Below are 27,316 nucleotides of genomic sequence, written 5' to 3'. Positions count from 1 at the left end.
CTGTGAGCAGGGCTAATGGCGAGTGAAGGACTACTTGCCCATCAGCTTCCAAGGCCCTGGAAAAGCCAAGCAGCTCCCAGGGACAGACCTACTATGGAAACACCCTCCAGGCTGCTGCCAGGAGGGTCTCAGGGCCAAGCAAGAGGTCTGGAGCAACAGCAACAGTTGGGGCATGGCAGGACACATGGGGACAGCCACACTCAGAGCACATCGTAAATGGAGTTTTCAGGACAACAGTGAACATGGGGAAAGACCCTGGTGAGGACACAAGCAGTCTGGTCAGATGCTGGCCAGGAGCTTGCAAATGCAGCACTGAGCAGCATGTGGGGATTGTGGTGGCCACAACAGCTCTGTGAAAGACTTGAAAATGGGTCTCCAGCACCCAACAGAGGCAAAGCTTCCTGCCCCAAACCCTAACAGCCACCCTGACCAAGCTTGTTGGGGGCAGGCTGGCACATCTGGCTTGAAGGGCAGCTCCCCTCTGTCCCAGGTCACTGTGTCCCATGGTCATGGCTCCACCATGGAGCTGGAGCTCCTGAAGGAAAGCAGCCCTAGGGCAGCAACACTATCTCTGTCCCTGCCCCAGCATCAAGGCACCCACTGGCATCTGGATGCATCCATAGCCCTGCCTCCTCTGCTTATAGTCAGTCTCTCCCCCTCCAGGGTGCTCTCCCCAGGGCTAGACTGGGCTCGGCCCCAGCATGTTGCTCCAAAGAACTGAGGAGCCTCAGGGATACGGGGCAGCCAGGGGGAGAGCAGGTCGGGGCCTGACAGTGCTGGGCAGTGGAGGTGTGGGGCCAGAAGGAGGCTGGGGGAGATGTCCCTGTTGGACTCCTACCAGCACTGCACATCACGGCTCAGAGAAAAATGGTTGAGGTCAGCAGGGACTTGTGGGGTGGGGTTGGCACCTCCACCTGCTTCCAAGCTGCTCTCCAATACAGACTGTCCTTTGGGTGCAGAGGTTTGACTCCTTTTTGCAGGAGGACAGAGGCTGTGGCCCTCTGAAGAGAACATCTCTGAGCCCAAAACATGCACTGTCAAGTTGGAAGCATCAAAGGATTCAGAAGGAAGAAAGGTTCTCCCTCAGAAGTAGATGACTTGGGGTTATTAGAAGGTGCATCCATTTCCTATATTGGCACTTCTAGCAGGCTCTTGAGAGCCTACAGCATCTGCAGGACATCCGAGCCTGCAAGATAGAGGACCAATATCCTGTCAGAGCCAGATCTGAAAGGTGGACCCATTCCCAGGGAAAGCTGCCCTTGGATTGCCCCCTGCCAAGAGGTGACAGAGCCAGCACACACGAGCCTTGGGGCTCAGGGCAGCCTCAGCCCCAGGCACACTGGGAACAAGGAACTGAGATGTGGGCTGATGGTCTCAGTCCAGCAGTCCCTCGTCTTGCTAGCCCTCTTGCCCTCAGCTGATCTCTCTAGCTGGAGGGAAAGGACGCTCTTCCAGTCTCGTAACCCAGAACTCCTCTCCAATGTGTCTCTGCTCCTGTGCCTGTCAGTGAGGGACCCCAGTGTGGCCCTGCTGCCTCCTGTTCCCACTCCTTGTCATGGAGCAGCTCTGAAGGGCAGTGGTGGGGAGCATGACAGCAGTGCCTGTGGCTTGCAGGGAAGTGAGGACATCCCTGTGGCACCAGGAAGACCTTCCTGTGATGTGTCACATCCCACTGTGACCTCAGCTCATGTCATCTGGGAGCTCAGTGGGTCATCACCATGGAGATGGCACAGCCAGAGAAAGAACAGAGGGATTTCCCCTCATGTTCTGGAGAGTAATCACCTCCACTCTCCCCAGTTACTTTCCAAAGCTGCAGGAACATCTCCAGATGGTGCCAAATGCTGTGAAATATTTTAAATGAGGCATTAGAGAGGTCAAGTCTCAAAGATGAGATCAAAGTCATGTGGCACCTCACATGACAGCACAAAGCATGACCAGGTGCTGAGATGCTTTTTGTGAGCCTCAAAACTGGCTTCTATGGGTGGCTGGTTTTGTAGCAGTAGAATACAGGACAATAGGGGACAGGAGGCAGCCTTCCTCCTTGAGGCACCAAAGCAGGCTTTGTTTCTAAAACTCCTCAGTAAGTTTTCTTGGTCTGCAGTACTTAAGATGGAGACAAAATGTCAGAAAAGAGCAAACGCGCTCTTAATACACATCATCCATAGGGCTTTATCTGGGGTGCTGGTTCTGGCCAGTTTCCAAAGAAGTAGGGGAAAACACGTAGCAAATCTAGGGAAGTTTTCCCATTCTTCTTTAATTTTGCCCAGTTTTGCTTCTGATTGAGCCTGGGGAAAGCAGTTTTCATCTCTGGACCTCTGTTATTCCTTGGGCTTTTCCATGTCACCCTGGAGCAGTGCTTCTCCCCTGGGTACAGTACCTGACACCCGGCATCCCCACGGTGTCCTGCTTCTCCTGAGAGCCTGTACTGCCTTGGCACCATGGATCTCTCACAACACCCTGGCTCTCTTGGGAGACTGTGCAGAACCGGCTCCCTGAATCCTCTACATTTTTGACCCTGGGCTTCTGTGGACATGCCCACACACTGCAGTGCTGCTGTCCAGACTCTGGTGCAGAGCTGGAAAGGCAGTGCTGCACCTCCAGACCTGCATTTTGGCTCATTCAGGTGTTTGTGCAGTGACCAGCTCCCAGCTCTGCAGCTGCTGGAATTTGAGAACGTCTCTACAACCAGCCTTCTTGCTCTTCCTCATCTTTGCATTGTCCCAGGGCAAATCTTACAGAAGGGAGACTCCAGATGAGGTTGAGGGGGAGGAGAGCAAGTAGGGTTGGAGAGTGCAGAGACTAGAGCAGAGTCCTTGGTGTGATGTGCCTCCCATTTATGCAGCACACTTGGATGCAGACGGGATGGAATTTCCCTAAAGGCAGTGGTGGGATTCATTTGTCTGGGCATCAGCAGGAAACCTAAGATGCCCTGGGGCAGTTGTTCAGCAAGCATTCCAAAAGAGCCTGGTTTTCCTCTAGGTCCCATGCTGTATCCGCTAGAAACAAGCCTGACACCAGGGGCATCTGACATGGCCCTGCCAGCCTCGTTTCTGTCACTGAATCAAGTGTCTTCCCTGAACTACACTAACAGTGTGAAAGGAGGGATCTGCCCTTGTCTCAGCTTCATACTGAGTGGAGCTCTCGTAGTACCAGAAGACATCTAGTGTCATTTGAGATGGCCAAGAAAATTCCCCACCTGATCCCCATCTGATGCTCTAGAAGGACACAGGTCTCACCATCACTCTGTCAGAGCAAGCAGACACTGGCACATGCCTTGGACCACCTTTGTCACCAGATGTTTGTGTGTGGGCAGCTGACTCACACCCTCCATCTCCCGTGATTACAACGGGAGCTGAGGCAAGAAGCTCATGTGCAGACATCTCTGTTGTGCTCACTTCAGTTTAGGCAAGGAGAATCTCAGGTCCCATCCATCTGTGGAGTTCGTGGGAGCCATCTGAATGGCACTCCAGCACAAGGGCTTCTAAACGGATATGCGATGCCCAGATTGACTCATCCAAATCAATACCTGAAACATGGGTACATTAACTCCTTTCTTTGCCCCTTTCTAGTCCTCTCTAGTTGAAAGATGGGAACAGGGGCTTCCACGGTGGGACATTTCCACCTCTTGCAGATAATCATTCTCTGAGGAGACAAACTGCAATGATGGAGTCTGTCTTCCTTCAGTGCTTAGAGAGGGACCCACTGATGATAATTTTAGTCTACTTCAGGGAACATGTCCCTGGAGGAGGTCACCCAAGGGACAGAGAAATTCATGCCTTCAGCTGGGTCTCTACTCCAGAGCAGAGCCAGGCTACAAGGACAGAGGGAGCTCGTGGCAACCTGGCAGCACTGCCCAGAGACAGCTGTGTGCAGGAGCAGCTCCTCTGCAAAGAGCAGAAGCGCTCCGGTCACTGCCTGCTGCTGCTAACATGAGATGAGACAAGGCAGAGAGATGTGAAAGGCAGTGTGGAGTGGGAAGAGAGAGGAGAGCTCCTTGTGGGAGAAATCTTCCCAGCCCCTGACACGGTAGGTCTCTGGCTGCAGGGCAATGCTACGGAGGTTCCTGGAGGGGTCTTCTGATAGGATTTTTAATGATCTTTTTTTCTGGAGTATCCAGGGCATATGGCAGGAGGAGGAGATGCTTCAGAATAGGGGTTTGGCTGCAGACTGTCACAGGGACACGGCACCCTTCTTCCTTCTCCCAGGGATACTGCAGCGGTGTGCTGCTGGGGCGTGCATCCAGGTCTGCGCAGGGCAGTGATTCAGAGCAGCATCCCTGCACCCCAAGGTGCTGGGTGCTCAGGGTGGTGACTCTGCCACCTGTGAGGGTCAGAACTCAGCCTGCCCGGGCAGCTCCCAATGGCACTGCAGGGAGAAGCTCTGAATGACAGCACTAACTCTGGCCCAGGCAGGTTCATTTTCCCTTTGAGAGGGTGCTGCATGGGTCAAGGCTGCTCAGAGCTCCAATTCATTCATAGGACATGTTCAAGGGGTCTTGTCAAATGGAAGAGCAAGAGAAGGGCTACTTGAAAGGGAAGGAGCTTTCACTCTGGTCTCTGTGCTTTTGGTTTTCTCCCTAATTCTGACAGGGAGAAAAAAAGGTGAGTTTTCTGTTTGGCAGGGAACTGGGACTCACAAGAGTTCACACACAGAAATCAGTAGCTCTGTGAGAAAGCTAAGCAAACCCCTTCGACCCTGACCTTAGCCTACAGCCAGCATCAGCATCAACCTTGTGGCCTCCCTGGGGTTTACATGACCTGCTCCTAATGAACTGCATGTGCAGACATGCCTCTGGACAGAGCACAGTCCCAGGAGGTTTCTGTAGAACTGAGCACACAGAGGAATGGGGTCTGTGAGCACTGACAGGGAAAAGATGTTGGGACAGAGAAAGGTCTCAGCAGGGACTGCTGCAGGCAGCAGAGATGGGCAGGGAATGAGTAGGAACTGCTAACACAGTGATTATGGGAGGACAGATTTGGGCAAATCATGCCCACCTGGGTAAGGGGAAGGCTTTCCCAAGACCCCCCTCCCTGTCTCTCTTCTTGCCTCCCTTAGAAGCAGGATCATGGTGCTGCTCCTTGTTTCCTCTCTGGTCTGTGCAGCTCCTGCTCTTCTCTCGGGCTTTCTGGGGTGGATGGGTTTTCAGCTTCAGTTCAGACACCAACACTGTGAGTTGTGCGACAGAGGAATCTGCACGGAAGTGAGGGGTCCACAGCCCCCTTCTAACCTGTTTGGCTCCAGAAATGCTGTCTCTTGGGTTGCAGAATTAGCTGATCCTCCGTTAAGGAGAAACCCTCTGTAGTCTTAATGGTTCTTTGTTTCCCTGTGGTGTTCTGCCAGGCTGAGAGCTGCCCTCCAGAAAGGCAGTGCTGTCCCATACCATCACTGTGATATCTGAGAGACAAATCGAGAAGGTTCAGACATGCTGGGAGTATGGAGATGGTGGCAGTATATGGGCAGCTGAAAAGAGCCCTGTGTGTCCTTGGCTAGAAGGGAAGTGTGGAGAGCTCCCTCAGGTGCATGGAGAAAGGGAGGGAAGTTTGGAGACCTGCAATTTGATAGGAGACACCTCTGCTCTCAGCAGGGTCTGGTTTCCCTTTAAGACAATGTATGAGTGCATATATCCAGCAGCTCAAAGAGGTGGAAGCACAGGACTGCTGGGAATAGGACTAATAGACAGACTAGCCGTCCTCACTCTGCAACAAGGGACAGTGAATCTGTTTTCTCTGGACTCAAAGTAGAAATGCCAAGGATTTCTACCTTTGAGGAATGCTACCCAGGGGTGTTGGGAACATGGAAAAGAAAATAAAATATCCCTAAAACTCTGTTCCAAAACCTCCATTCTTTACAATTTGGAATGAAGATGCTGAAAAGCCCTTTTCACACAATTAATGGATTTCAGCTGATAAAAATTGTGATTGTTAGAGCCAGTCACCCCCACTACTCCATTCCCGCTACTGCACAGCAGGACTGACTCCTCTGGTCACTGTTCCTCACAGCATACTCAGCCAGTGAAAAGTGGAACTCAAGCAAGGGAACTCTACAAAGATGCACTCAGTAAAGAGAGAGGCAGTGTGTGGGTTGTATGAGTACAGTAACGTGGGAAGTTTTTTGCTTGAAATGTCTCTTCTAACTTGATGTCTTTTCTCCTTTCGACAGTCCTCCATGTCCAAAGACAGCAATTTGTCCAACAGCAGCTCCCCCAATGAGTTCCTCCTCCTGGGATTCGCAGACACACGGGAGCTGCAGCTCCTGCACTTCTCACTCTTCCTGGGCATCTACCTGGCTGCCCTCCTGGGCAACGGATTCATCATCACGGCTGTAGCTTGCGACCACCACCTCCACACCCCCATGTACTTCTTCCTGCTGAACCTCTCCCTCCTCGACCTTGGCTCCATTTCCACCACTGTCCCCAAATCCATGGCGAATTCCCTGTGGGACACCAGGGCCATTTCCTACTCAGGATGTGCTGCACAAGTTTTTCTGTTCTTCTTCTTGTTTGGAGGAGAGTATTCTTTCTTCACAGTCATGGCCTATGACTGTTCCATTGCCATCTGCAAACCCCTGCACTATAGCACACTCATGGACAGCAGAGCCTGTGTCAAAATGGCAGCAGCTGCCTGGGCCAGTGGTTTTCTCCATGCTCTCCTGCACACTGCCAACACATTCTCCATATCCCTTTGCCAAGGCAGCACAGTGGACCAGTTCTTCTGTGAGATTCCCCAGATCCTCAAGCTCTCCTGCTCTGACTCCTACCTCAGGGAAGCTGGACTTATTGTGGTTAGTTTGTTTTTAGCCTTTGGGTGTTTCATTTTCATTGTGCTGTCCTACGTGCAGATCTTCACTGCTGTGCTGAGGATCCCCTCTGTGCAGGGCCAGCACAAAGCCTTTTCCATGTGCCTCCCGCACCTGGCCGTGGTCTCCCTGTTTGTCAGCTCTGGCCTGTTTGCCTACCTGAAGCCCCCCTCCCTCTCTTCCCCAGCTCTGGATCTGGTGGTGGCTGTTCTGTACTCGGTGATGCCTCCAGCAGTGAATCCCCTCATCTACAGCATGAGGAACAAGGAGCTCAAGGATGCACTGAGGAAAGTGATTTCATGGACATTTTTCAGCTGTTGCTAAATTGCCATTGCTCTCCACAAATGACTCCTGCTGTGTCTTGTACCAGGACTGAGCTTTTTTTGTTCACTTGTTTTTTATTATTGCTGTTATTACTGTTGTTATTATTATCATGTTGCTACAGAAACAGGTGGATTCATTCCACTTTTACTGAGACTGCTCTGTCTCACCTGCTACCCAGATAAAGTTGTGTCTGACCCCGGGTCAGAGCTGACTCCCTCACAGTATCCTTATAAAGTAGGTTCTTCCTGGGGCCGTGCCTGAAGGCTGGGCCCTTCCTCCAAAGCTGTAGTCCCTCAGGCCCTGTCCACAACACACATCCTTGAGACAATCTCACTTACTCTGCATGCTGGTCCTTACCCCAAAAATCACCCCAGACAAGGCTCTCTGCTCAGCTGGAGGGCTAGGCATGCAGCTGTGAGCCCTGGGAGGATAAGCACCCTCCTGGGTCCTCTGCAGGACTGCCAGGAAACACGCAGACGAGGTCCTGGAGCTAAATCCTGGGCCTGTAGACCATCCTCCTCCCATAGGGGCCCTCAAGCAGGGTGCCACAGGGCAAAGATCCAGCCTAGCTTCTTGTTTCATGAACCGAGAGGAGAAACTGTGCCAGGAAACTCCTCACACACCCAGCTCCTCTGGCCAGCTATTTCCAGCACCGACCATCTACTGTAGTCCCGGTGAAAGGTGACCTTTGAATGTGATCAGCTCCATTTGCCTGCTGGGCTCTGCACCTGTGTGGGGGAAATGACCATCTTGCCTGGCCTTTCTGTGGGTCCAGATGCCAGCAGACCCCAGAGCATGGCCATTCTGCTAACCCTGGGAGGACAGCATCAGGGCTGGGCAGGGGCTAAGGACTGGTGGGAGGTGGCCAGACAGGAGGGTCATGGTGGCCAGGGCACCAAGGGCTGTCATGGGGACCATACTGGAGGCATGTTTCCCCCTAGAATGCACCCTGTCCTGTGCTGTGCTTTCAGAGCAGGGCCCTGGGGCTGCATGCAGGGCAAGAGGGCTGGGCCAGAACTGGGATGGGATGCAGACAGGAGCCATGGCACTCTAGAAGCTCCCACACTGCTGGAATCCCACAAGTGGCCTCAGATCACAGTGAGACAGGGCTCCTCTTTGTTTAGGCTCCAGGGAATCAAAGGAGCACCCTGGGTGGGAAGTGCAGGGTGGGCAACACCAGCTGCAGAGCTCCTGGTAGCCCCTCTGCAGCCAGAGCAGCTCCAGATGATCATGGAGGGGACTCACTGCTGTTAGTCTCTCATAGTCTCTCAGGGGCAGTCTCTCTCCTGTCCTGTGTCACCATCCTCTCTCAAGAGCACTACTGGGTGTGTCACTCCCTAGCCAAGTGCGGAGAGGAGCTGCTGGAAGTCTTCTCACCCCTGCTGCCTCACCTCTGCCCTGACATCAGCCCACAGGCTCTGCCCTGGGCCATTTTTACGTCTCCATACATTCTCATCTGAGGCCACACAGGGATCTGCAGCACACAGGTCTGCTTAAAGCTGGTCACCATGGCCTGTCTGTGGTCCTACAAGATCCCAGCAAGGTTGTGCTTGGAGGTGAGCCTGTGATCGTCCTCGATCAAAGTAGATGGGATGGTCTGCGTGGGGCCAGAGTGATGGGGTAGGAAAGGACAAGAGGCAACAGGAACAAGCAACAAAGGTAATTTCAAATGAGTTTAAGGAAAAACAAATAGTAACCATGATAGCTGCGTAGCACTGGGGAAGGGACCAAGTGCTACAGATCTTTAAAAAGTCTCCTGGAGAAAGCATTTACCAACCGATGTAACTGTGAAGTTATCCCAGCTCAGAGCAGATCATGGTCCTGGAGATCTCCAGCAGTCCCTCTGTAGTGAGAACCCCCACAGAAGGTCTGACCAGGAGTCAGTGACTGGCAGAGTACATGGTAGCAGGCCCAGCGTGTGGAATTGCACATTGACCAAATTCTGATCAGAACCAGGCATGCATATTCGGTTCTGTCTGCAATGCCTGGCTGCTTCCCAGACAGTAGCTGGCACATGGCTAGCACACCTAAGATAAGGAAATGGTTCTAGTAGATAAAAGTGGGGGGCCCTTGGAATACATCGGGAGAGTCCCACCTGGGCATCTAAGCCATGCATCCAGCCAGTGCCTCCAGCAGTCTCCTGCTGGCAACACCTCCCCTCACGGTTCCCAGTTTTCCCTGTTCAGCTTGAAGTGTAAATCTTTTATTAACTCTCTCCTGTTTAACCCCACACAAACTCTGAGTGTCTCTCTCCACTGGTATCTGACCCTGTCTTGTTGCCTTGCAGTCACACCAAACCAACGCTTGCCATCTAATTCCATTCCATTTCATTCCATTGCAGTCCAGTCCAGTCCAGCCAAGTCCAGGCAAGTCCAGTCCATTCTATACTTTAACATTTCATTATGTTCTCTTGCATTTTCCACCACGCAGGATGGCGCCATCTTGTGGGTGGCAGTGTGGGGCATGGCGGGGCCTCAGGGCAGCCCAGCACCGGGTGCCCGGGCAGTGCGGGGCCCTGGGGCCTGGCCGCTGCCCTGCAGGGCTGGGCTCTGCCGCAGAGGCCCCACGGGGCTCCTCGCTGTCCTGCACCCTGGGGCCATGCCGGGCACGGGAGTCATCCCTGGGGCCTGTGCTGGTTCCAGCCCTGGTGCCAGCGTGGGGGCCCTGGGCATGGCCGGGGCGCTGGAGGCCACGGGCAGCATGCTGCTGCCCCCAGGGCAGGGCAGGGCAGGGCCGTGTCCTCTCGCCCCTTCTACCCCGGCCCCCTGACATGCTTTCAGTGAGCTTGCAAATTGTTTTCCCCTGTGGGTCCCTTTGCTGAGCTTCAAAACTGATAAGTGCTGCGGGTCACTCTCTTTGTAGAAGTAGGATGTACAACAGCATAGGACAGGATGTGGTCTTCCTCCCTGAAGCACCAAACCAGATTCTTTGTTTTTAAAAGTGCTCAGCAAGATTTTTCGTCCACAGTGCTTGAGGGGGAGATGAGATGCCATAAAAGAGCAAACATGCCCTTAATACACATCATCCAGAGGGCTTTATCTGGGACCCTGGTCCTTGCCAGTCTCCAAAGCCATGGGGGAGATCAGGTGGAAAATCCAGGGAAGTGTTCCCCTTTTCCATGAATTCTGCCCAGCTTGCCTTCTGTTTGAGACTGGGGAAAGCAGTTCTCATCTTTGGACCTCAGTTTGTCCTTGGCCTTTTCAGCATCAACTCAGGGCAGTGCTTCTCCCCTGCGTACAGCTCCTGACACCTTGTATCCCCCTAGTGCCCTGCCTCTCCTGGGGTACTGTACTGCCTTGGTGCCCTGCATCTCCCACCACACCTGCCTATCTTGGGAGACTGTGCAGCCCTGGCTCCCTGAATCCCCCACATTTTTGACCCTGGGCTTCTGAGGACATGCCCACACACTGCAGTGCTGCTGTCCAGACTCTGGTGCAGAGCTGGAAAGGCAGTGCTGCACCTCAGGACCTGCATTTTGGCTCATTCAGGTGTTTGTGAGGCGATCAACTTCCCACTCTGCAGCTGCTGGTGTTTGAGAATGTCCCTACAACCAGCCTTCCTGCTCTGCCTCATCTCTGCCCTATCCCAGGACACTCTTGCAGAAGGGAGGCTCCATTCCCCTTGAATACTGTGAGAAATCACAGAATGGTTGACACTGGAAGGGACCTTTGGAGATCCTCTAGTCCAACCTCCTGCTCAAGCACAGTCACCTAGAGAATGTTGGACAGGATTGTCTCCTCTCCAGGTGCCTTTTGAATATCTCCAGAGAAGCAGACTCCACAGCCTCTCTGGGCAACCTGTTCTAGTGCTCTGTCACTCTCACGATAAAGAAGTTCTTTCTTATATTCAGGAGGAACTTCCTGTGTTTCAGTTTTTGCCCATTGCCTCTTGTCCTGTCACTTGCCATCACAGAGAAGATTCCAGCTCCATCCTCTTAACACCTTCCCTTAACGTATTTATGCACACTGATAAGATCCCCTCTCAGTCTTCTCTTCTACAGGGTAAACAGGCCCAACTGTCACAGCTTATCCTCATAAGAGAGATGCTGCGATCCCCAGGCCCGCACCCTTAGCTTTCTGCCCTGTCTATCGTGTGTCTGCTCAATCAGAAGGAAAGTTGGGCAGAATTCACGGGAAAGGGGAAGACTTCCCCAGATTTGCTACCTGGTCTCCCCCATGGCTTTGGAGACTGGCATGGACCAGTGTGCCAGAAAAAAAGCCCTCTGGATGATGTATATTAAGGGAACGTTTGCTCTTTTCTGGCATCTGTATCTGTACTAGGTGATACTTGATGGGAATGGTCCATGTTGTAACTTTTTGTATCTGTACTATGGGATACTTGGTGAGAATGGTCTAGTGTTGTAACTTTTTAGTGCCTAGAACAATACCGCTGTGTTAAGCGGGATACAAACAAGTAACTAACAAGGTCTTGGAAATCTCTGAGAAAGAGCAGCGGTTGGTTACATATAGATTCTGTGGCTTCCAGCCACAGAATCACCATGAGAAGCAGTCAACATGAAGGTCAGAAGTTGAAGAGTAATGAAGTAGCCACCCCCAAAGTCAAATGTGGCCCCCAAAATAAGTCTGCACATGTGCGCAGTATCATAGCCTGGTTATGCAACTGGGGCGGAGCTGGGCTAGACTCCCCGCACTTGTTGGCCCCAGGTGCTGGGACTCCCGCCTACTGCAAAGAATCATAAATATCGGAGTTTTTCCGAAGGAGAGAGAGGCTGCTACACAGCAGAGGACCACGTTGCCTCCTCAGGGATGCCTGAAAAGATTGTGCCTGCCGACTCCCTCTCTCACCATGCAGATGATTGGGACAAGCATTGAGGTGGTCCTTCTCGAGATTACCATCGGGTTGGTCTGTTTGTAAGTATCTACTAATACACTGCTTGCTACTGAACAGTGTTTGTGTGTGTGTGTGTGTGTGAGTGTGAGTTTGTGTTGGCTTGCCAAACTGGATGTTTGGCCCCCGGGAATCTAACTAGAACAGAAGTTCTTGAATTTAACACTTCTCAGATCTGTCCAGCAACAAGTATTTTTAGGCCAAGAGCATGGTAGTTGCCTCCCTCTCTTACTAGCAAAGGCTAAGGAGGAATACTACACGTATAAGTTGTTGGTGCAGACACTTTTTTCTTCTAATGTAGCATGATCCTAGAAAGTCTTTGCTTATAATGCAGTAGTATCCCCCAATTAGACCTTACTTAACCATCTAGTTACTCCCCTCCACAGTTCAATCCAGTGAATTATAGCTGGGGGGAGAAAGACTTGAGGATCTGAGCTCTTCTTGCAGCCCTCTGCACACTGCCCTGAGCTGTGATAAATAATAATAAAAACGCTATCTAGGGGCTGATATCCAGCACGAAGTCTCAGAGAGCAGTTTAGATCATGTGAAATTTAAAAGGAAAAGGTCTTCCACAGTGGAGCTCTCAGAGGTACTCTTTCAAGTGGCAGTGATACAGTGCTACAGCTTTTAAAGCTGGCAAACTTCAAAAGACAGAATATTTCTTCAGAACTTTAAAACCACTTCTCCCAGATGCACAGTGACTGCAGCGAGCAGTGATGCTCAAGCACTTGCCTTGTGTGGCTGCACAAACCTGATTCTGTATTGGTGGTAGCCTTGACTTGGGAAGATTCTGTGAGCCCCCCACAACTTTCCTTATCCTTATGAACATGGCTCGTTCCCCCAGCCCCTCCTCACAGAGCAGCTGAGCCAGCCCCAGTCCTCTTTGGGGCCTGCCACTGAACTCACTCCGAGTGACAAACAGCGGTCCTCTACATCCATCAACTGGATGCAGTATCTAAATGTGCTCTAACGATGCTGAGTAGAGGGGGAGAATTACCTTCGATCTCCTAGTTATGCAGTCTAGGATGCTGTGGCCTCCTTTGCTGCCAGGGTAGGCTGCTGGCTGATGTTTAGCTCCCTGCTACAAAGACTCCTACATCCTTTTCTGCTGAGCTGCTGCCCAGACAGGCACTCCCAACCCCTCTCACAGCAGGGTGTTGCTCTATTCCAGGGGCAGGACCTGGCATTTGTCCTTGTTGAATTTCACAGTGGTCCTGACAGCCCATTTCTCCTTCCTACTGAGCTCCTTCTAAATGACGGCCCTCGAGGTTATGACTATTCCTCCCAACTAGGTGTCTTCTACAAGGGTGATGGGATTCCCATTCTGCAGGTCACTGAGGAATCTTTCCAACTGGACAGCATACGGGGTATACCCCTGCATACCCCACTTTTACCTGGCTTCCCAGTAAAGCATGACCCATCAGGAAAGCCCTCTGAGCTTGATCATCCAATCAGCTTTTTGCCCATCTGGATGTCTACTGGATATCCACTGTTCTCCCTTGCTCCATAAGTGCTGGTCTTCTATCGCAGAAGGCAATCAGGTTGCTGAGGAATGTTTTACCTTCAGTAACTCCATGCTGACTGTTCCCAGACACCTTCTTCTCCCTCATGTGTTCAGAAATGTGATCTGAGAGGACTGGCTTCCTGACACACTGAGTCAGGCTGAAAGTGCCCGCAGCTCCCTGGTTTGTTTTCGGTGCCTTTTTAGAAGAGAAGCTCCAGATATTCCTCCTTTTGTTCACTGGGACTTCCCTGAACACACACACCAATCTCCACACCTTTCAAAGATCATAGACCTTGCTGTCACAGCAGCCAGCTCTCTCAGTGTCCATGGATGACAGCCATCCAATGTGATAGACATGTTATCGTTTGACTTCTTGCAAGTCATCCTTTATTCAAGACTTAGGCACTGTGGGTTGGTTTTCTCCTCAGGATTCCTGACTGTAGGCACAACAGCCTGGGAGATCTTGTTGGCAAAGACTGAAGATGGGAAGGACTTGAATTCCCCAGACCTATCTGCATCTGTTTTTGCTAAAATCCCTTGCTCTTTCAGCAGCGAGCCGCATTTCCTTTTCTATTTTTCTACTGTTACTGAAGCAGTAGCAGCTCTTCTTCCTGTCCTTCACATCCCCTGCAAGTGTCTCTGTCACAGCGGAGCTTTGGCTTCCTAACATCATCCCTACTTTGCCGGATGATATCTCTAAATGTCTCCTTTGTAGCCTCTGCCTTCTTCCCCTTTCCCTATGCTGCCTTATTGCCTTGGAGCTCATGAAGGAGCTCCCTGATTAGCCAAGCTAGGGTCCAGAGAAGTCTCCTAACTTTACAAACTGTTCATATGGAGCGTTCTCGTGCTTGACAAGTGCTTAATTACCTGTCGGCTTTCCTGAGCTTCTCTGCACTTCAGAGCTGCCTAACGTGGTCCATCCTATGGAAGAGTTCCATACATCCAAGCTACCACTTCACAGATAGGGCATCCCCCCACTTCATCCTCCCTGGTGGTCTCTTCTGAGGAACTTGTACCCTGCCTTTGAAGGACTCCAGTCATGTGAATGGTTCAAACACATCTCAGTTATTCTAACTATGTGGCACTCCTGTGACAGCTTATGCATCTGCTTTTGCTCCTGGCTGCACCTCAGGCTGCCTAGGTTTGCATGTATTTGGGCTTCACCACCACCTTCACCACCAGCAGCACTAGCATCACCTTTATGTGCTTAGCAGGGTTTCTGTGACCTGCTCCTTCGGACCTGCATGCACAGAGATCGCCCTGGACAATGCCTGGTCCGGCGAGGTTTCTGTAAGGCAGAACTGAGCCCTCAGAGGGAGGGAAGGTCTGTGAGCCCTGAGAGGGAAAAGATGAGAGGGAGAGAGAAAGAGCTCCCAGCAGGGACAGCTCCAGGCAACAGAGATGTTCTCTGTGTTTTGCTGCCAGGCTATGAGCTGCTCTCCAGTGCAGGATATGGAAAGGGCTTTTCTGCCTCCGCTTTCCTGGGTAAGCTCTGCCAGAGACCCCCCAAGTTCACCAAGCCTCTCAGCAGAGTCTGGGGGATCTGAGCACCCACCCCCTGCTCAACTCTGTCTGTACCCCACATGGGGGTCAGCAGACAGCCATCCTCTGAGGTTTGCCTGCAAGGAGACCTGCAGGAAGACAGAAGTGGCTGGGACCAGCCCTCAGCTGAGGGGAGCAGCCAGCACTGGAAAGGGGTGATGGGAGGGGCTGCTCTGGGACGATCGCCCTGGGGCAGTTTTCCCAGTGCGTGCCTGTGCAGTGAGAACATCTGCAGGAGGTCTGGTGAAGAGTCAGTGATGGGCAGAATACATGAGAGCAGCCCCAGCGTGTGCTCTCTACACACTGACCCAATTCCTGTAAAGATCAGACGTGCGTATTCCATTTTGTCAACAATGCCTAGCTGCTTGGCAGCCAGCAGCTACTGCGGGTCAGCACAGCTGAGATAAGGAAATAGTGGTAGGAGATTTAAGGGGCCTTTAGGATACGATAGGAGTCCTGCCTGGGCGTCTGACCCGTGCATCCACTGGCATCCCATCAGTGACCCTCCTGGGCAGTTCCCAGAGCTCCCAGTGCAGTTTGGAGAGCAAGTCTTCTACTAAATCTATCCTGACTGACCCCTTATGCACCTTGAGTGTCTCTATATGCTGCTAACTCTCCCTTTCCCACACTGCGGTCACAGCATGCAACACAGGGACCAGCCAGGCTCTGTTCTCCTGTACCCTTCACGTCCTGGTGCCTTCCCCAGGAGACCTGCATTTGCCCTGCAAGCACATGGCTCTGTGCTCCCACACTACCCGTTCACATGCAGTAGCTACCTCCTGGCGTTTTTCCTTTGCCATGGCCCTTTCCAGCCCAGCCCAGCCCTTCTCTGGCTCTCCCCACCTCCCCTGCCCACTGCCCAGCCCACCCAGCAGTGCAGTCCAGGCTAGTGGTGGCCCTGCAGCAGTGCCTGCTGCAGAGGACTGCAGAGCTTTGGGCACTCACTCCATAGCCCCAGTCCCTCTAAAGCAGACAGCAGCTCCAAGGGGGTGGGGGCAGAGAGGAGTGTCAGCCTCCTCATCAGCCCCATGGCTGGGGGCCAGCAATAGCACAACGAAATGGAGGCCAGTCACTCCATGTCTGCACTGCTCTCATGACCAGGAGATCCTTCACCCTGGCTGCCTGCAGCCCCGCTGGCCAGCAGTATGCCCATGCTGGCCTCACCAGCTGTTCCTACACCTCCGCCCTGTGCTTCCCACAGGGCCCCAGGCTGGCAGAGCTGCTCTGCAGAGTGAGCAAGCTATGTGGCCATGGGGTGAGTCTGTACCAGCTGTGATGGACAGCACAGACGCAGCTGGATCAGCATCATTGCACCTGACAACCCCCTCCCCAGGCTCGGTGGCTGTGGAAGATGCCTGGAGCAATCACAGGGCATTTCCAGTGGCTCAGATGTGTCACAGCCCACTCCCTCTCCTGAGATTGCAGAGCCCTCATTTGCTGCATTCCAAACCTGGTTTGGCCCTTTACCTTTGGTTGACTCTGCTTGGTTTTGGGAGTCTCCACTCACTACTCGTCCAAGGAAATGGTGCCCCTGGAGGTGCGGATACCTCATGACCACTCACCTTCTCCAGGGACACTGGGCACCCACAAGAGAGAGCTGAATCTACTCCTCACTCCCTCACACATCACTCAATGAGGTGATGTTCCATGACTAATGGAAAACTCAGTCATGGCAACAGGGCCTTTTCAGGTGCAGTTCCCTGAGTGTATTCCTGGCTCCAGCTTGGGAAGAAGAGCCCAACATTCAGGCACTGTGCTGAGCAGATCCCCTTTTATTACAGAGATGCTGATTGGGAGGTCAGCTCCCACACAGTGATCAGCAGATTTATAGAATGATTCTGGGTCCGATGGATGGGGTGTGCACCTCTAGAAACGAGGGAAGAAGTCAAACATTTGTGTAGAAACATGACTATCATAGACAGAACTCCCAAAGGACAAGAGTTGCCAGAGGTAAACTGGGAACTACTTGTGAGGAGAGATGGGCAGCTTATTGCTGCTGAACTAGTACTAGCTGAACCATTTTCCTCGGTGCATCCTTGAGCTCCTTGTTCCTCATGCTGTAGATGAGGGGGTTCATGGTTGGAGGCATCACCGAGTACAGAACAGCCACCACCAGATCCAGAGCTGGGGAAGAGAGGGAGGGGGGCTTCAGGTAGGCAAACAGGCCAGTGCTGATGATCAGGGAGACCACAGCCAGGCGCGGGAGGCACATGGAAAAGGCTTTGTGCTGGCCCTGCACAGAGGGGATCCTCAGCACAGCAGTGAAGATCTGCACGTAGGACAGCACAATGAAAATGAAACACCCAAAGAATAAACAAGCACTAACCACAGTAAACCCAACTTCCCTGAGGTAGGAGTCAGAGCAGGAGAGCTTGAGGATCTGGGGAATCTCATAGAAGAAATTGTCCACTGTGTTGCCCTGGCAGAGGGGTATGGAGAATGTGTTGGCAGTGTGCAGGAGAGCATGGAGAAAACCACTGGCCCAGGCAGCCACTGCCATTTTGACACAGGCTCTGCTGTCCATGAGTGTGCTATAGTGTAGGGGTGTGCAGATGGCAACGTAGCAATCATAGGCCATGACTGTGAGGAGAGAGTGTTCAGCTGACAAGAAAAAGGCAAATAAAAATAATTGGGCAGCACATCCTGAGTAGGAAATGGCCCTGGTGTCCCACAGGGAATTGGCCATGGATTTGGGGACAGTAACAGAGATGGTGCCGAGGTTGAGAATGGAGAGGTTGAGGAGGAAGAAGTACATGGGGGTGTGGAGGTGTTGGTCACAGGCTACGGCTGTGATGACGAGGCTGTTGCCCCGGAGGGCAGCCAGGTAGATGCCCAGGAAGAGTGAGAAGTGCAGGAGCTGCAGCTCCCGGGTGTCTGCGAACGCCAGGAGGAGGAACTCACTGGGGGAGCTGCCACTGGACATTTGCTCTGCCTTGGTTCCGGGCACTGTGCAAGAAGGAAAAGGCATTGGCAAGTTAGAACATGCTCCTCTGACCAAAACCCATTCCACTCCTCAGAGTACCAGTCATAGTTCCTCTCTCCTTTGCCTTTCCTCAATTGGGGCGTGAGAGTGCAAACAGAAGTATCAGACTGTCCTGTGTATTTGGTGTGGATATTTGGGAATAGGCACCCTGTCCTTAGGAAAAGGGATTTGGTCTGGTGACCCAGGGGAATATTCTCTTTTTGTCATGGTGCAAGATGAATACAGCACTCACGGAAGCTGACTCCAAAAGGGAAAATCCTTGTGAGGGATTCACCTCCCACAGCCTTGCCCTCTTCAACAGCAGGGTCTGTATCTGAATCAGCCACACCAGCTTTGACTTTGCCAAGGGGGAGAAACAGGGCAGTGAAGACAGGGGTGACCCCATCCTTTCCAGATGTCTCTGTCCCAGTGAGACAGACCCTGTCCTCATTTCAGTTTACCATCTTCACTCTTCCTGCAGACACCGTATTGGCAGTGGGAAATGTCTAGCTCTGAGGTACACATCCTGCAGCAGGTTACATCCACCTGCTTTGTGGAACATTTAAACACTGGTTTTCTCCAGAAATTGGGCTGCACTGGAGGGGCTTTTTAAAATATTTCTGAGGTTTTAGATGCCTATATCATACCATGGGAGTATTTTTTGATGAGGCAGAAATCTCTGGCAATTCAGTTGCCCTCAGCATGAGCACCTGCACGTCCCAAGAGGAAAAAGGCCTCACAGCGACTTCGTACGGAGTCAGGGGATCTGGTCTGTCCATGAATCTTGCTACCAGCTGCCCTGTGTTCTCACCTCTCCCAGCTGAAGGACAACCACACTCACATATTGCTCAAAGAAAGAAATGGCGTGGAGCTGAGAGTGGAAGAGTTCAGTTTCAAAGAGAACATTTCCAAATTCATTTCTCTCAGCCCAGATATGCAGAGAGTATACTATGAAGAGCTCTTCAGAGCATTTCATGACCTCTCTGACTCATATGACCTGCACAAGGACTCTCAGCTACCACAGGTGTGTTACAGGAGAGCTGTGGTCTTCTGCAGGGCAGCTTGCAGTCTGGCAGGACAGCCCAGAGAGACAGTCGGGAGTGCTAAGGATGGGGCATCTCCTTAAGGGAGAGTAAGATCATTCCGCCACTGGATGAAATCTATTGCCTAGAAGGTTGGAAGGAGAATCAGACATGTCACTGCTACAAAGCAAACATGACACAGGACCGACCCACAGGGTCAATACCATAACTGTAGTTGAACCCCTCCTTAAAACCACAAAACACAAGAGCAAGAAACAGAGCAGCACGGAGAGGTGAGGAAACAAGGAACAATACTGTTATCTTCCTATCAAAGGGAAAGTGAGTAGTGAGAGATAGAGAGGTGCTCAGGAAAGCCTTCCCCTCACCCACCTGTCCACACCACCTCCCAGATGGCAACTTCACAGGACAGTCACTCTCAACCCCCTTGTCACACACTGGGAAACAGGCATGCTGCAATAAGAGATGCCTCTCTCCTCTGCTGGAGCTCAGGTGCCAAGGAGGAGGCTCATCCCCTGGACCCCCTGGCCTTGAGTAAGGAGGGTCTGCTGGGTGGGAGAGGAGACCCAGCAGCGCTTGCTTAGAGATTGAGATCTGCATTGAAGGGGATGACAGGGAGGTCTCCAAATTCCCCCTCCCACAGCATTTATTGTTCTAGTTTCCTCTCCTTCACTGATCATCTCTTCAGTGCTTGGAGTTTTTCCTCCTGGGAGCTGTTTCTCTCTGTCATGTCTTTTCCCTGTCAGCACTCTGCAAACAGCAGGAAAATGAAAGCATAGACTCAGGAGAGCCCCCGATCTTTAAGGTGACCTCTGTCCCTGCCCTGACTGTCCTCTAAGAAAGGTCTCTTGGAACTATCCTGGGGGAGAGCTGGAGCTGAGAGCAGCTCTTACCCACACCATCTAAACCGAATTTGAATTTGAGAATGAATTTGCCCTGCTGGAGATCACTGCTTCCAGCAAGAAATTCCCCCACAGTGCTGTGGAGACCTCTCTGGGCAGGCCGAGTGCTAACCCTCACAGGCAGCACAGTCACTGCCCCAGGCACACAGCACCACGGGGTGCAGGGACACTGCTCTGAATTACAGCCCTGGGCAGACCTGGGTGCACTCCCTGGCTTCATATGCCTGCAACATCCTATGATGCCCTGTCCCTCTGACCACATAGCATGAATCCCTGCTCTAAAGCACCACCTGCTACAAACAGGAGAAGCTGGGAGAGCCACCCTGAGAGACCCTTTCAGCTGTGGAAGGTGCCAGCTGCAGAAGAACCTGCCAGGAACCACAGCAGCATTGCCCTGCAGCCAGAGACTTACTATGCCAGGGGCTGTGAAGGTTTATCCCTGCAGGGAGTCTCAGCCATCCTCCCACTCCCAATTGTCTTTAACTTCTCAGTTAAAGAGAGAGGGAAAGAACCTGGCTCTGAGCCTTGCTGCTCTTTTAAGAGGAGCTGCTCCTGGACAGAGACATCTTTCTGCAGCACCTGACAGGTTGCCATGGACAACCATGATTACAGGAGCCAGGTGCAGCTCAGAAGCAGAGTCCCAGCAGAAAGCATGACTGTCTCTGTCCCCTGTGCACACTCAAGATGTCCTTGGGACTCCAGGATTGACAGCTCCTGAAAGGCAGCAGGGTCACAGTAAAGGTCCACTGAAGCAGACTAAAATAATCAGCAATGGTCCTTCCCAAAAGAGTGGAGAGAGACTGAGTCCAGCATTGCAGTTGGTCTCATCAGAGGATGATTACCTAAGAGAGGTGGAAACATCCCACTCTAGAAGGCCCTGCTCCCATCTCATAGGAAGACAGGACACCTAGATGCAGGGATAAGAAGGGAGTTCATTTACCTGTGCTTCAGGGACCTGTTTAGAGGAGTTCATCAATACATCTAACACCCATTGAGAAGCCCCTGGGGTGGAGTGACATTCCGTTCCATCCCATGCATCCACAAACTCATAGGATGTGGGATTCCCTTTGCCCACGTTTGGGGGTAAACAAAATAAGTGTCTGCATGGGATCTCCTTCTCGAAGCTCCCATTGGAATCAAAGGTGAAATAGAATGGGAGAAAGCTGTTCACACACAAACACCTGGTGGCACTGGAAGAGACAGAGGTCATCCAAGACATGTGCCGGGGTCTGCCTGCCTGCTCTGACTAACTATGAGGCACAAATCCTTCCAGAGCACGAGCTGGGGGCCTGTTGCCGTCGCAACAATACCCAGAGTTAGGGTGAGGTCAGGAGCCCGCAACCCCGCCCGCCCCTGGGCCACACCACACTGACTCCCTAGGGAGGATGCGGCAAATGGCGTTTATTGCGTCGTTATAATTCTTTATATACGCGCTCGCACTGTCTTTTCCTGTCTTAACCCTGCCTCGTCAGGACGTCACATCCCGTGATCTTCCGCAGCGCCCCGTGTCGCCTACCACAAGTCCCCCTCTCCATGCTACAATACAGTTGTTGTTTCTTGAATCATCAGGAGACGTTGATACCCAGAGTGAGGACGCCGTAACTCATTAATTGTACGCCGCAAGCTGCGTACACATGCGGCAAAGCCAGGGATGCCAGTGCTGTAAGCGGGCTGCAGCCTTGTAATTCTCAAGCCAGTGTGAAAGCCCTAAAGCAAAGCTAAGCGTGCATAGCAACTCCCAATCCTTGTGAACTCGGCATCATTCTCTTTCCCGCGATGCTGCTCTCATGATATCAGCCGGTCACAAGAACGTATTTCCTCCTTACGGAACCTGCAAAAGACACTTGAGAACTAAGGTGAGTATTATTGATGGACATCAGGACGTATCCACCGCGCTGGTACCCAGCATATTGCCTCTCCCTTGCGGATCGCCGCATATCCTCTTCCTCCTGTTATAAAGGTCCAACCATCCTCCCAGACCCCTGACTCAGGATCTCGAACCCTGACTGGAGGGCCGTCTTCCACCGCTGCTTTGGCCCAATGTTTGTCGACCGGAGCATTTCGATTTTCCCCACGCACAAAATGATTCAGGCCAAATAGTGCGCGAGCTAAAAGGTTGGCCTGGAGGGGTAAGGGGACACGCTTCCCACCTATGCCCAATCCGTCCCCCTCCCCAAGCGCCCGTAAGCGTTGCTTCAGAACTTGATGGGTACGTTCGACTATGGCCTGACCTTGGCTGTTATATGGAATTCCCTGTTTTAATTGGATGCCCCATTTGTTGGCCCACTCCCGGGAACTATGAGCAACAAATGCGGCTCCATTGTCTGTTTTGATGACCTCAGGAAGTCCCAAGACAGCGATTGTTGTTTCCCAATGAGATTGTACTGCTTTGGCGGTTGCTTTACGGTGACAGGTAGCTACAAGGTACGTGCTGGCCGTATCAATGGTGACGGCAAGCCACGCTTGCGGTTGGAAGGGCGCATGCCAGGTAAAGTCAGTTTGCCAGATCTGGTTAGGCTGTAGACCTCGAGGGTTAACTCCCGCCCCCCACAAAGGACTATGTTGACAGTATGGGCAGGTGGCTACCACTGCTCTTGCGTCTGAGATGGAAATGTTGCACGATTTGGCTAGTCCACGTGCACCTATGTGAAAGTGGTCATGGAGTGCGCGTGCGTCCTGAAGGGTGTACACCCGCGTCGCGGCTTGGTCTGCCACTGTGTTACCCCTTTGGTAGTATCCAGGGACATTGGAATGGCTCTTTACATATAATATGGACACAGTACTTCCGCGATCCTGTAGATGGTTCTCAAGCATACAGGCAATATCCGTGCCCGCCCAGCCGGGCGTGGCCATGGAGGCCAGGAGCTTAAAGAAAACATAGAATCTGTGACAATGTTTACATGGCCCTCATACGGTAAGTCGAGAGCCAGGCACACGGCTTTTGCCTCCAAAAATTGTACTGATTGAGCGGTATCTTGGGCAGAAACAGACTGCCATTCACCCTTGTCTTGCCATACTACTACCGCTCAGCCCGTTTGTGACGAGGCATCTGTAAAGACTGTCAGGCCTGGTTGAGGTCGCGTCAGTACTTGGGTGAATAATGTGCAAGTGAGTCCAACCTTGGAGCGTTGGCCCACATCGTATCTTCCCAGGGTATCCTTCTAAAGCTAGCACTATTTTTTTTTTTTTTTTTTTTTTTTTTTTGGTTGCATAATTGCTCCTCCCAGCACTGGGTTTTATACGGGAGCCAGAGAGTGGAGGGTTCGGTACCGAACATACGCAGAGCAGCCGTCCGCATCTTTGTTATCATGGCCGCTAGCACACTAGAGTGGGGCACAAATGCACTATGCATTTGTGAGGAAAAGTTACTCCGGACGGCACATTCTGGGCATGCTCCAAGACATGCTTTATGGTTGCCCCTATCGACGCTCCTTTTGGCGCCGTGAGCAGTGCGCTCTTAGTCTGCTCATTGCCCTGCTGACGAATACACTCCAGCATAACTGCGTTCTTGGCCTCCCCCGGCAAGGTTGCTGCCGATTCTAGGGAGGCCTGCAAACGGTTGCAAAAATCGGCAAAATTTTCCGTTAATCCTTGCTTCACCTGTGTCCATGGTTCGGGGGGTTTCACATAACGCTGCAGATCATTGAATGCTTCACGGGCTGCCCGCGCTGTGGCGTTCAATTCTGCAGTCCGTAGACCGGCCGCTTGCTGTTGGGCGGTTAGCCCTGCATCAGACCCTTTCAGGCGCCCCAAAGTGGAGTGCCTGAGGGGGCTCTGCGGATCTTGCGTCGCCTGTATCAACGTTTGATGTAGCCTACTCGCCCACTGCTCTTTCCACAGGACATTCTCAGTCGGTGTTAAAATCATCTGCGCTAATTGGCGACAGTCCGCCGGGGTGGCCGGGCCTGCACCCAACAGGTTATCAAGCATTGCCTGCGTGAGCGGGTGATTCAGGCCGTGTTCTGCCTTTGTTTTAATCAATTGTGTAATCACTTTAGCATCCCAAGGCCGCCACTCCGTCCCCGCTGCGGTTACAGTCACAGGGAACATCTGTACCGCTGCTCCCGGGCGGACGGCCAAACCAGATAGCAACACATCTTTAGCAACAAGGTCCCAATTGGGCAGCTGGATTGTGTCACTGCTTCGCTTCCCACCCCCTTGCTGCACTATACGTTTCTGCCTCCCAACTTCTTCCTCCAATCGTTGCAGCACCTCGAGCACCTTGCGCAAGTCTGAGCTAAGTTCTGAGTGGCCTTGACTGTCTGGGTTGTCTTGACTACCACCTCTCCCCACGTCCTGTTGTTCTTTCCATTCTCCTTCACCCCCCGCCCTCGTTGTGCCCACATCTTGTCGCTCAGACGAGTGCGCAGCCGCTGATGGACCGCGCATACGCTGCAACTGCTCCGTTAATTTCTGCATGTCTGCATCAGCTTCTGTCCTGCTCCTCTCCCCCCCCGGTGCTCCCTCGGCTCCCCAATTAGATTTAATCAAGCATCCCGGCAACCAGTCATCGGCAGGCACCACCGGACGCCTGTCGATGGGGGCCGATGGACGCGAGGCGTCTGTGTTAGTTCCTGTCCTATCTCCCTCTCCTCCCGTTGTCCCCGTGTCTCTCCACATTTGTCTAATCAAGCATCCCGGTAACCAGTCGTCGGCAGGCACCACCGGACGCCTGTCGACGGGAGCCGATGGAAGCGAGGCGTCTGCCTCACTCTCAGGCTCTTCCCGGACAGGAGGCAATCCTCCCTCGCCCGGAGTGTAATGGGCGGCTCGCAACTCCTCCCAAGGATAACTAGGAGGTGTAGGATTACGCGTTTGCGGCGCTGCAGCCGACATGGGCTGCACCGGCAGAACTTGCGGCTCCAATGGGGACAAATGGTCCTCATCGGCGTTGTCAGCTGCTCGCGTCACCGATTTGGATACCCCCGGCGAGTTCGAGGGGTCCCCCGTTTGGGTGAGCTGCGGCTGTGAGTCATACAGCAAGCCCCGTGCTGCCTGCCAAGCCTCCTGCTCCTCCCGCGCTCGGCGAAGCAGGGTAAGCACAACACCCCAAGTCTTAAGGTCTTTTCCCGAGTGGCCGGACATAGTCCGCTCTGCTAACACCTCGGAGCACCGAGGCCAATTTGATGAGATAAGAATGTCAGCAGGACGCTGCACAGCACCCTCCTGGATTAGGCGTTCAACACACGCCGAAATTGCGCTCGACTTCACAGAAGTTCCCCATTCCTTCGCGCACATTTGAATTACCTTAATCACTGCTTCCATCGTCTGTCTAGCGCCACCCCCGTCGCCCCGGCGACCACCCTCACCCTATCACGTCGGGGTCACCACTTTGTTGCCGTCGCAACAATACCCAGTTAGGGTGAGGTCAGGAGCCCGCAACCCCGCCCGCCCCTGGGCCACACCACACTGACTCCCTAGGGAGGATGCGGCAAATGGCGTTTATTGCGTCGTTATAATTCTTTATATACGCGCTCGCACTGTCTTTTCCTGTCTTAACCCTGCCTCGTCAGGACGTCACATCCCGTGATCTTCCACAGCGCCCCGTGTCGCCTACCACAGGGGCCAAGTGGAGAATCTCCTTGGCCATCTGCAATGACACTTGCTACCAACAACTGCAAGAGCTCCACTCACTCCAAAGCCAGGACACATACAGATCCCAACATTGCAAACAGCTCCTGTGATTCAGTGCTCACACTTGATTTAATGCAATGACAAGAGGCCTTCAGGGCCATGTCAGATGCATGGGGTGTGCAGCACAACCACCACGTTTCCAGCAGGTCCAGCACAGGACCTCCAGGAACTCCATGCCTTTCTGGAGTGGTTGCTGTCAAACACTCCAGGGCATCTTGGATTTCCTGCGTATCCCCAGAGAGTGGGTTCCCATCACCGTCTTCACACAAAGTCTATCCCATTTACAGCCAAGCATGCTGCAAAGATGGACAGCATATCACAAAAAGCTCTCCACAATTAGGCCTACACTCTCAGAACCCAGTTGTTCTCCTGTCTCCAAACTTTTTCTGATTCCCACAGACATGAACAGGGACTGTGCTAATGATACAGCCACAGTGTGACTGCATTGCAGGCTGTTCAGGTCAAGGGACTTTCTCAGTGGCACCTTCTCCTTCCTGGAGATCTGGTCACTTCTGTCACAGGCCCCAAGATACTGCAGTCACCTTGGCTACAAAACAACTGTTCTGCCATTACTGCATGACCCAGCTCTGTCTCTGGCCTTGAGTACTGTAGTATTTATTCTCTTAGTGGGAGCCTCATGTCAGCATTATATCCTCAGTTGCCATCTACACCAGCATGCTTCTGCTCTAAAATGGGGCCTTTGCGTACACAGTGTCCTTGGCTCTGGGACCACATTTCACAGCGACAAGTCTGTGCTCAGCCCTGGTGCCACAGCTGAGGTTCCACATTCCGAATATACATAAATACATACAAACCGGCACATAAAGAGCTGGACATAGAGATGCACAACCTGTGACAGAACTGCTACATTCTGAAGCACCCTGAGGAAGCCTATGGATCACAGAGCCTGATTCTCATGGGGAGATATTCATCTCACTGACTCTCACTGGGATGACAATGCAGCAGAGTTCAAACTATCCAGGGGGATTCTGGAGAGTGTGGAGGACCACCTCCTACCACAGCTAAGCCAGATATACCAACAAAGGTGCCATTTTCCTTGCTTTGGAACCTCCAGCAGGGAAGAACTCTTCATGGATGTGATATTCAGTGTCAGGCTTGTAAAGAGGAGAAGCAGACTCCAGACTCTGGCAGTCAGAAGAGCAGACTTGGGCCTACTGGGGAGACTGGTAGAGGGCTCCCAATGGAGGCACCTCTGAAGGACCAGGAGTGTTCGATAGTTGAGTCAGGAATTCTTTGCAAGAACACAAGTCTATGGCATTGGACAGGCTGCAGCTGAGAATGCTGAGAGAGCTGGCTGCTATCTTGCAAGGCCACTTTCTATCATCTTGGAAAGGTGTGGAGACTCAGGGAGGTCCCCAAAATTGCAGAAATACAGTGTTATCCATCTTCCAAAAAGGCCACAGGGACAAGCTGGGGAAGTACAGGCTGTTCAGACTCACTCTGATCAGGCGAGTGTCATGGAGTGAGTCCTCTCTGATCACAGTTCTGATCCGTGAAGGAGAAGAAGGTGACTGGGAACAGTCCATATAGTTTTACAAGGATAAATCATGCCTCCCCAACTGCATGGCCTTCTATGTTGAATGAACTGTATTGGTGAACCATCAGAGAGCAGTGAACGTGAGTTAACTCGAGCTTAGGAAGGCTTCTGACACTTTCTCCCATAGCAGACTAGCACACCAAATAGGATTTCATGGTCTGAATGGGTAGACAACCAAATGGCCACATAATTGGATGATGAGGCTCA

At 52.4% G+C, this 27,316-nt stretch overlaps 1 protein-coding gene, 1 long non-coding RNA gene and 1 pseudogene across 2 annotated transcripts; all 3 read right to left on the bottom strand.

Moving 5' to 3' along the window:
• LOC134154871 (DNA polymerase epsilon catalytic subunit A-like) overlaps positions 1-27,316 on the bottom strand; it is a 266,177-nt pseudogene that overhangs the window by 68,347 nt on the left and 170,514 nt on the right.
• On the bottom strand, positions 17,001-17,936 carry LOC134154874 (olfactory receptor 14A16-like). The gene has a single exon (XM_062601504.1). The coding sequence runs from the start codon at positions 17,934-17,936 to the stop codon at positions 17,001-17,003; it is 936 nt and encodes a 311-aa protein (XP_062457488.1).
• On the bottom strand, positions 21,299-25,261 carry LOC134154865 (uncharacterized). Its single transcript, XR_009961378.1, has 2 exons — positions 25,165-25,261; positions 21,299-21,748 (listed from the first exon to the last, which is right to left on the bottom strand). It is a non-coding gene; the product is annotated as an uncharacterized LOC134154865 (long non-coding RNA).

The sequence above is a fragment of the Rhea pennata genome, unplaced genomic scaffold, assembly GCF_028389875.1.
Source record: "Rhea pennata isolate bPtePen1 unplaced genomic scaffold, bPtePen1.pri scaffold_47, whole genome shotgun sequence".
NCBI lineage: Eukaryota > Metazoa > Chordata > Aves > Rheiformes > Rheidae > Rhea > Rhea pennata.
This window is presented reverse-complemented; position numbering and strand designations above follow the sequence as displayed.

What these genes read in the sequence shown, in the direction of transcription:
- LOC134154874 (XM_062601504.1), bottom strand. Translation starts at nt 17,936, where the DNA reads ATGTCCAGTGGCAGCTCCCCCAGTGAGTTCCTCCTCCTGGCGTTCGCA.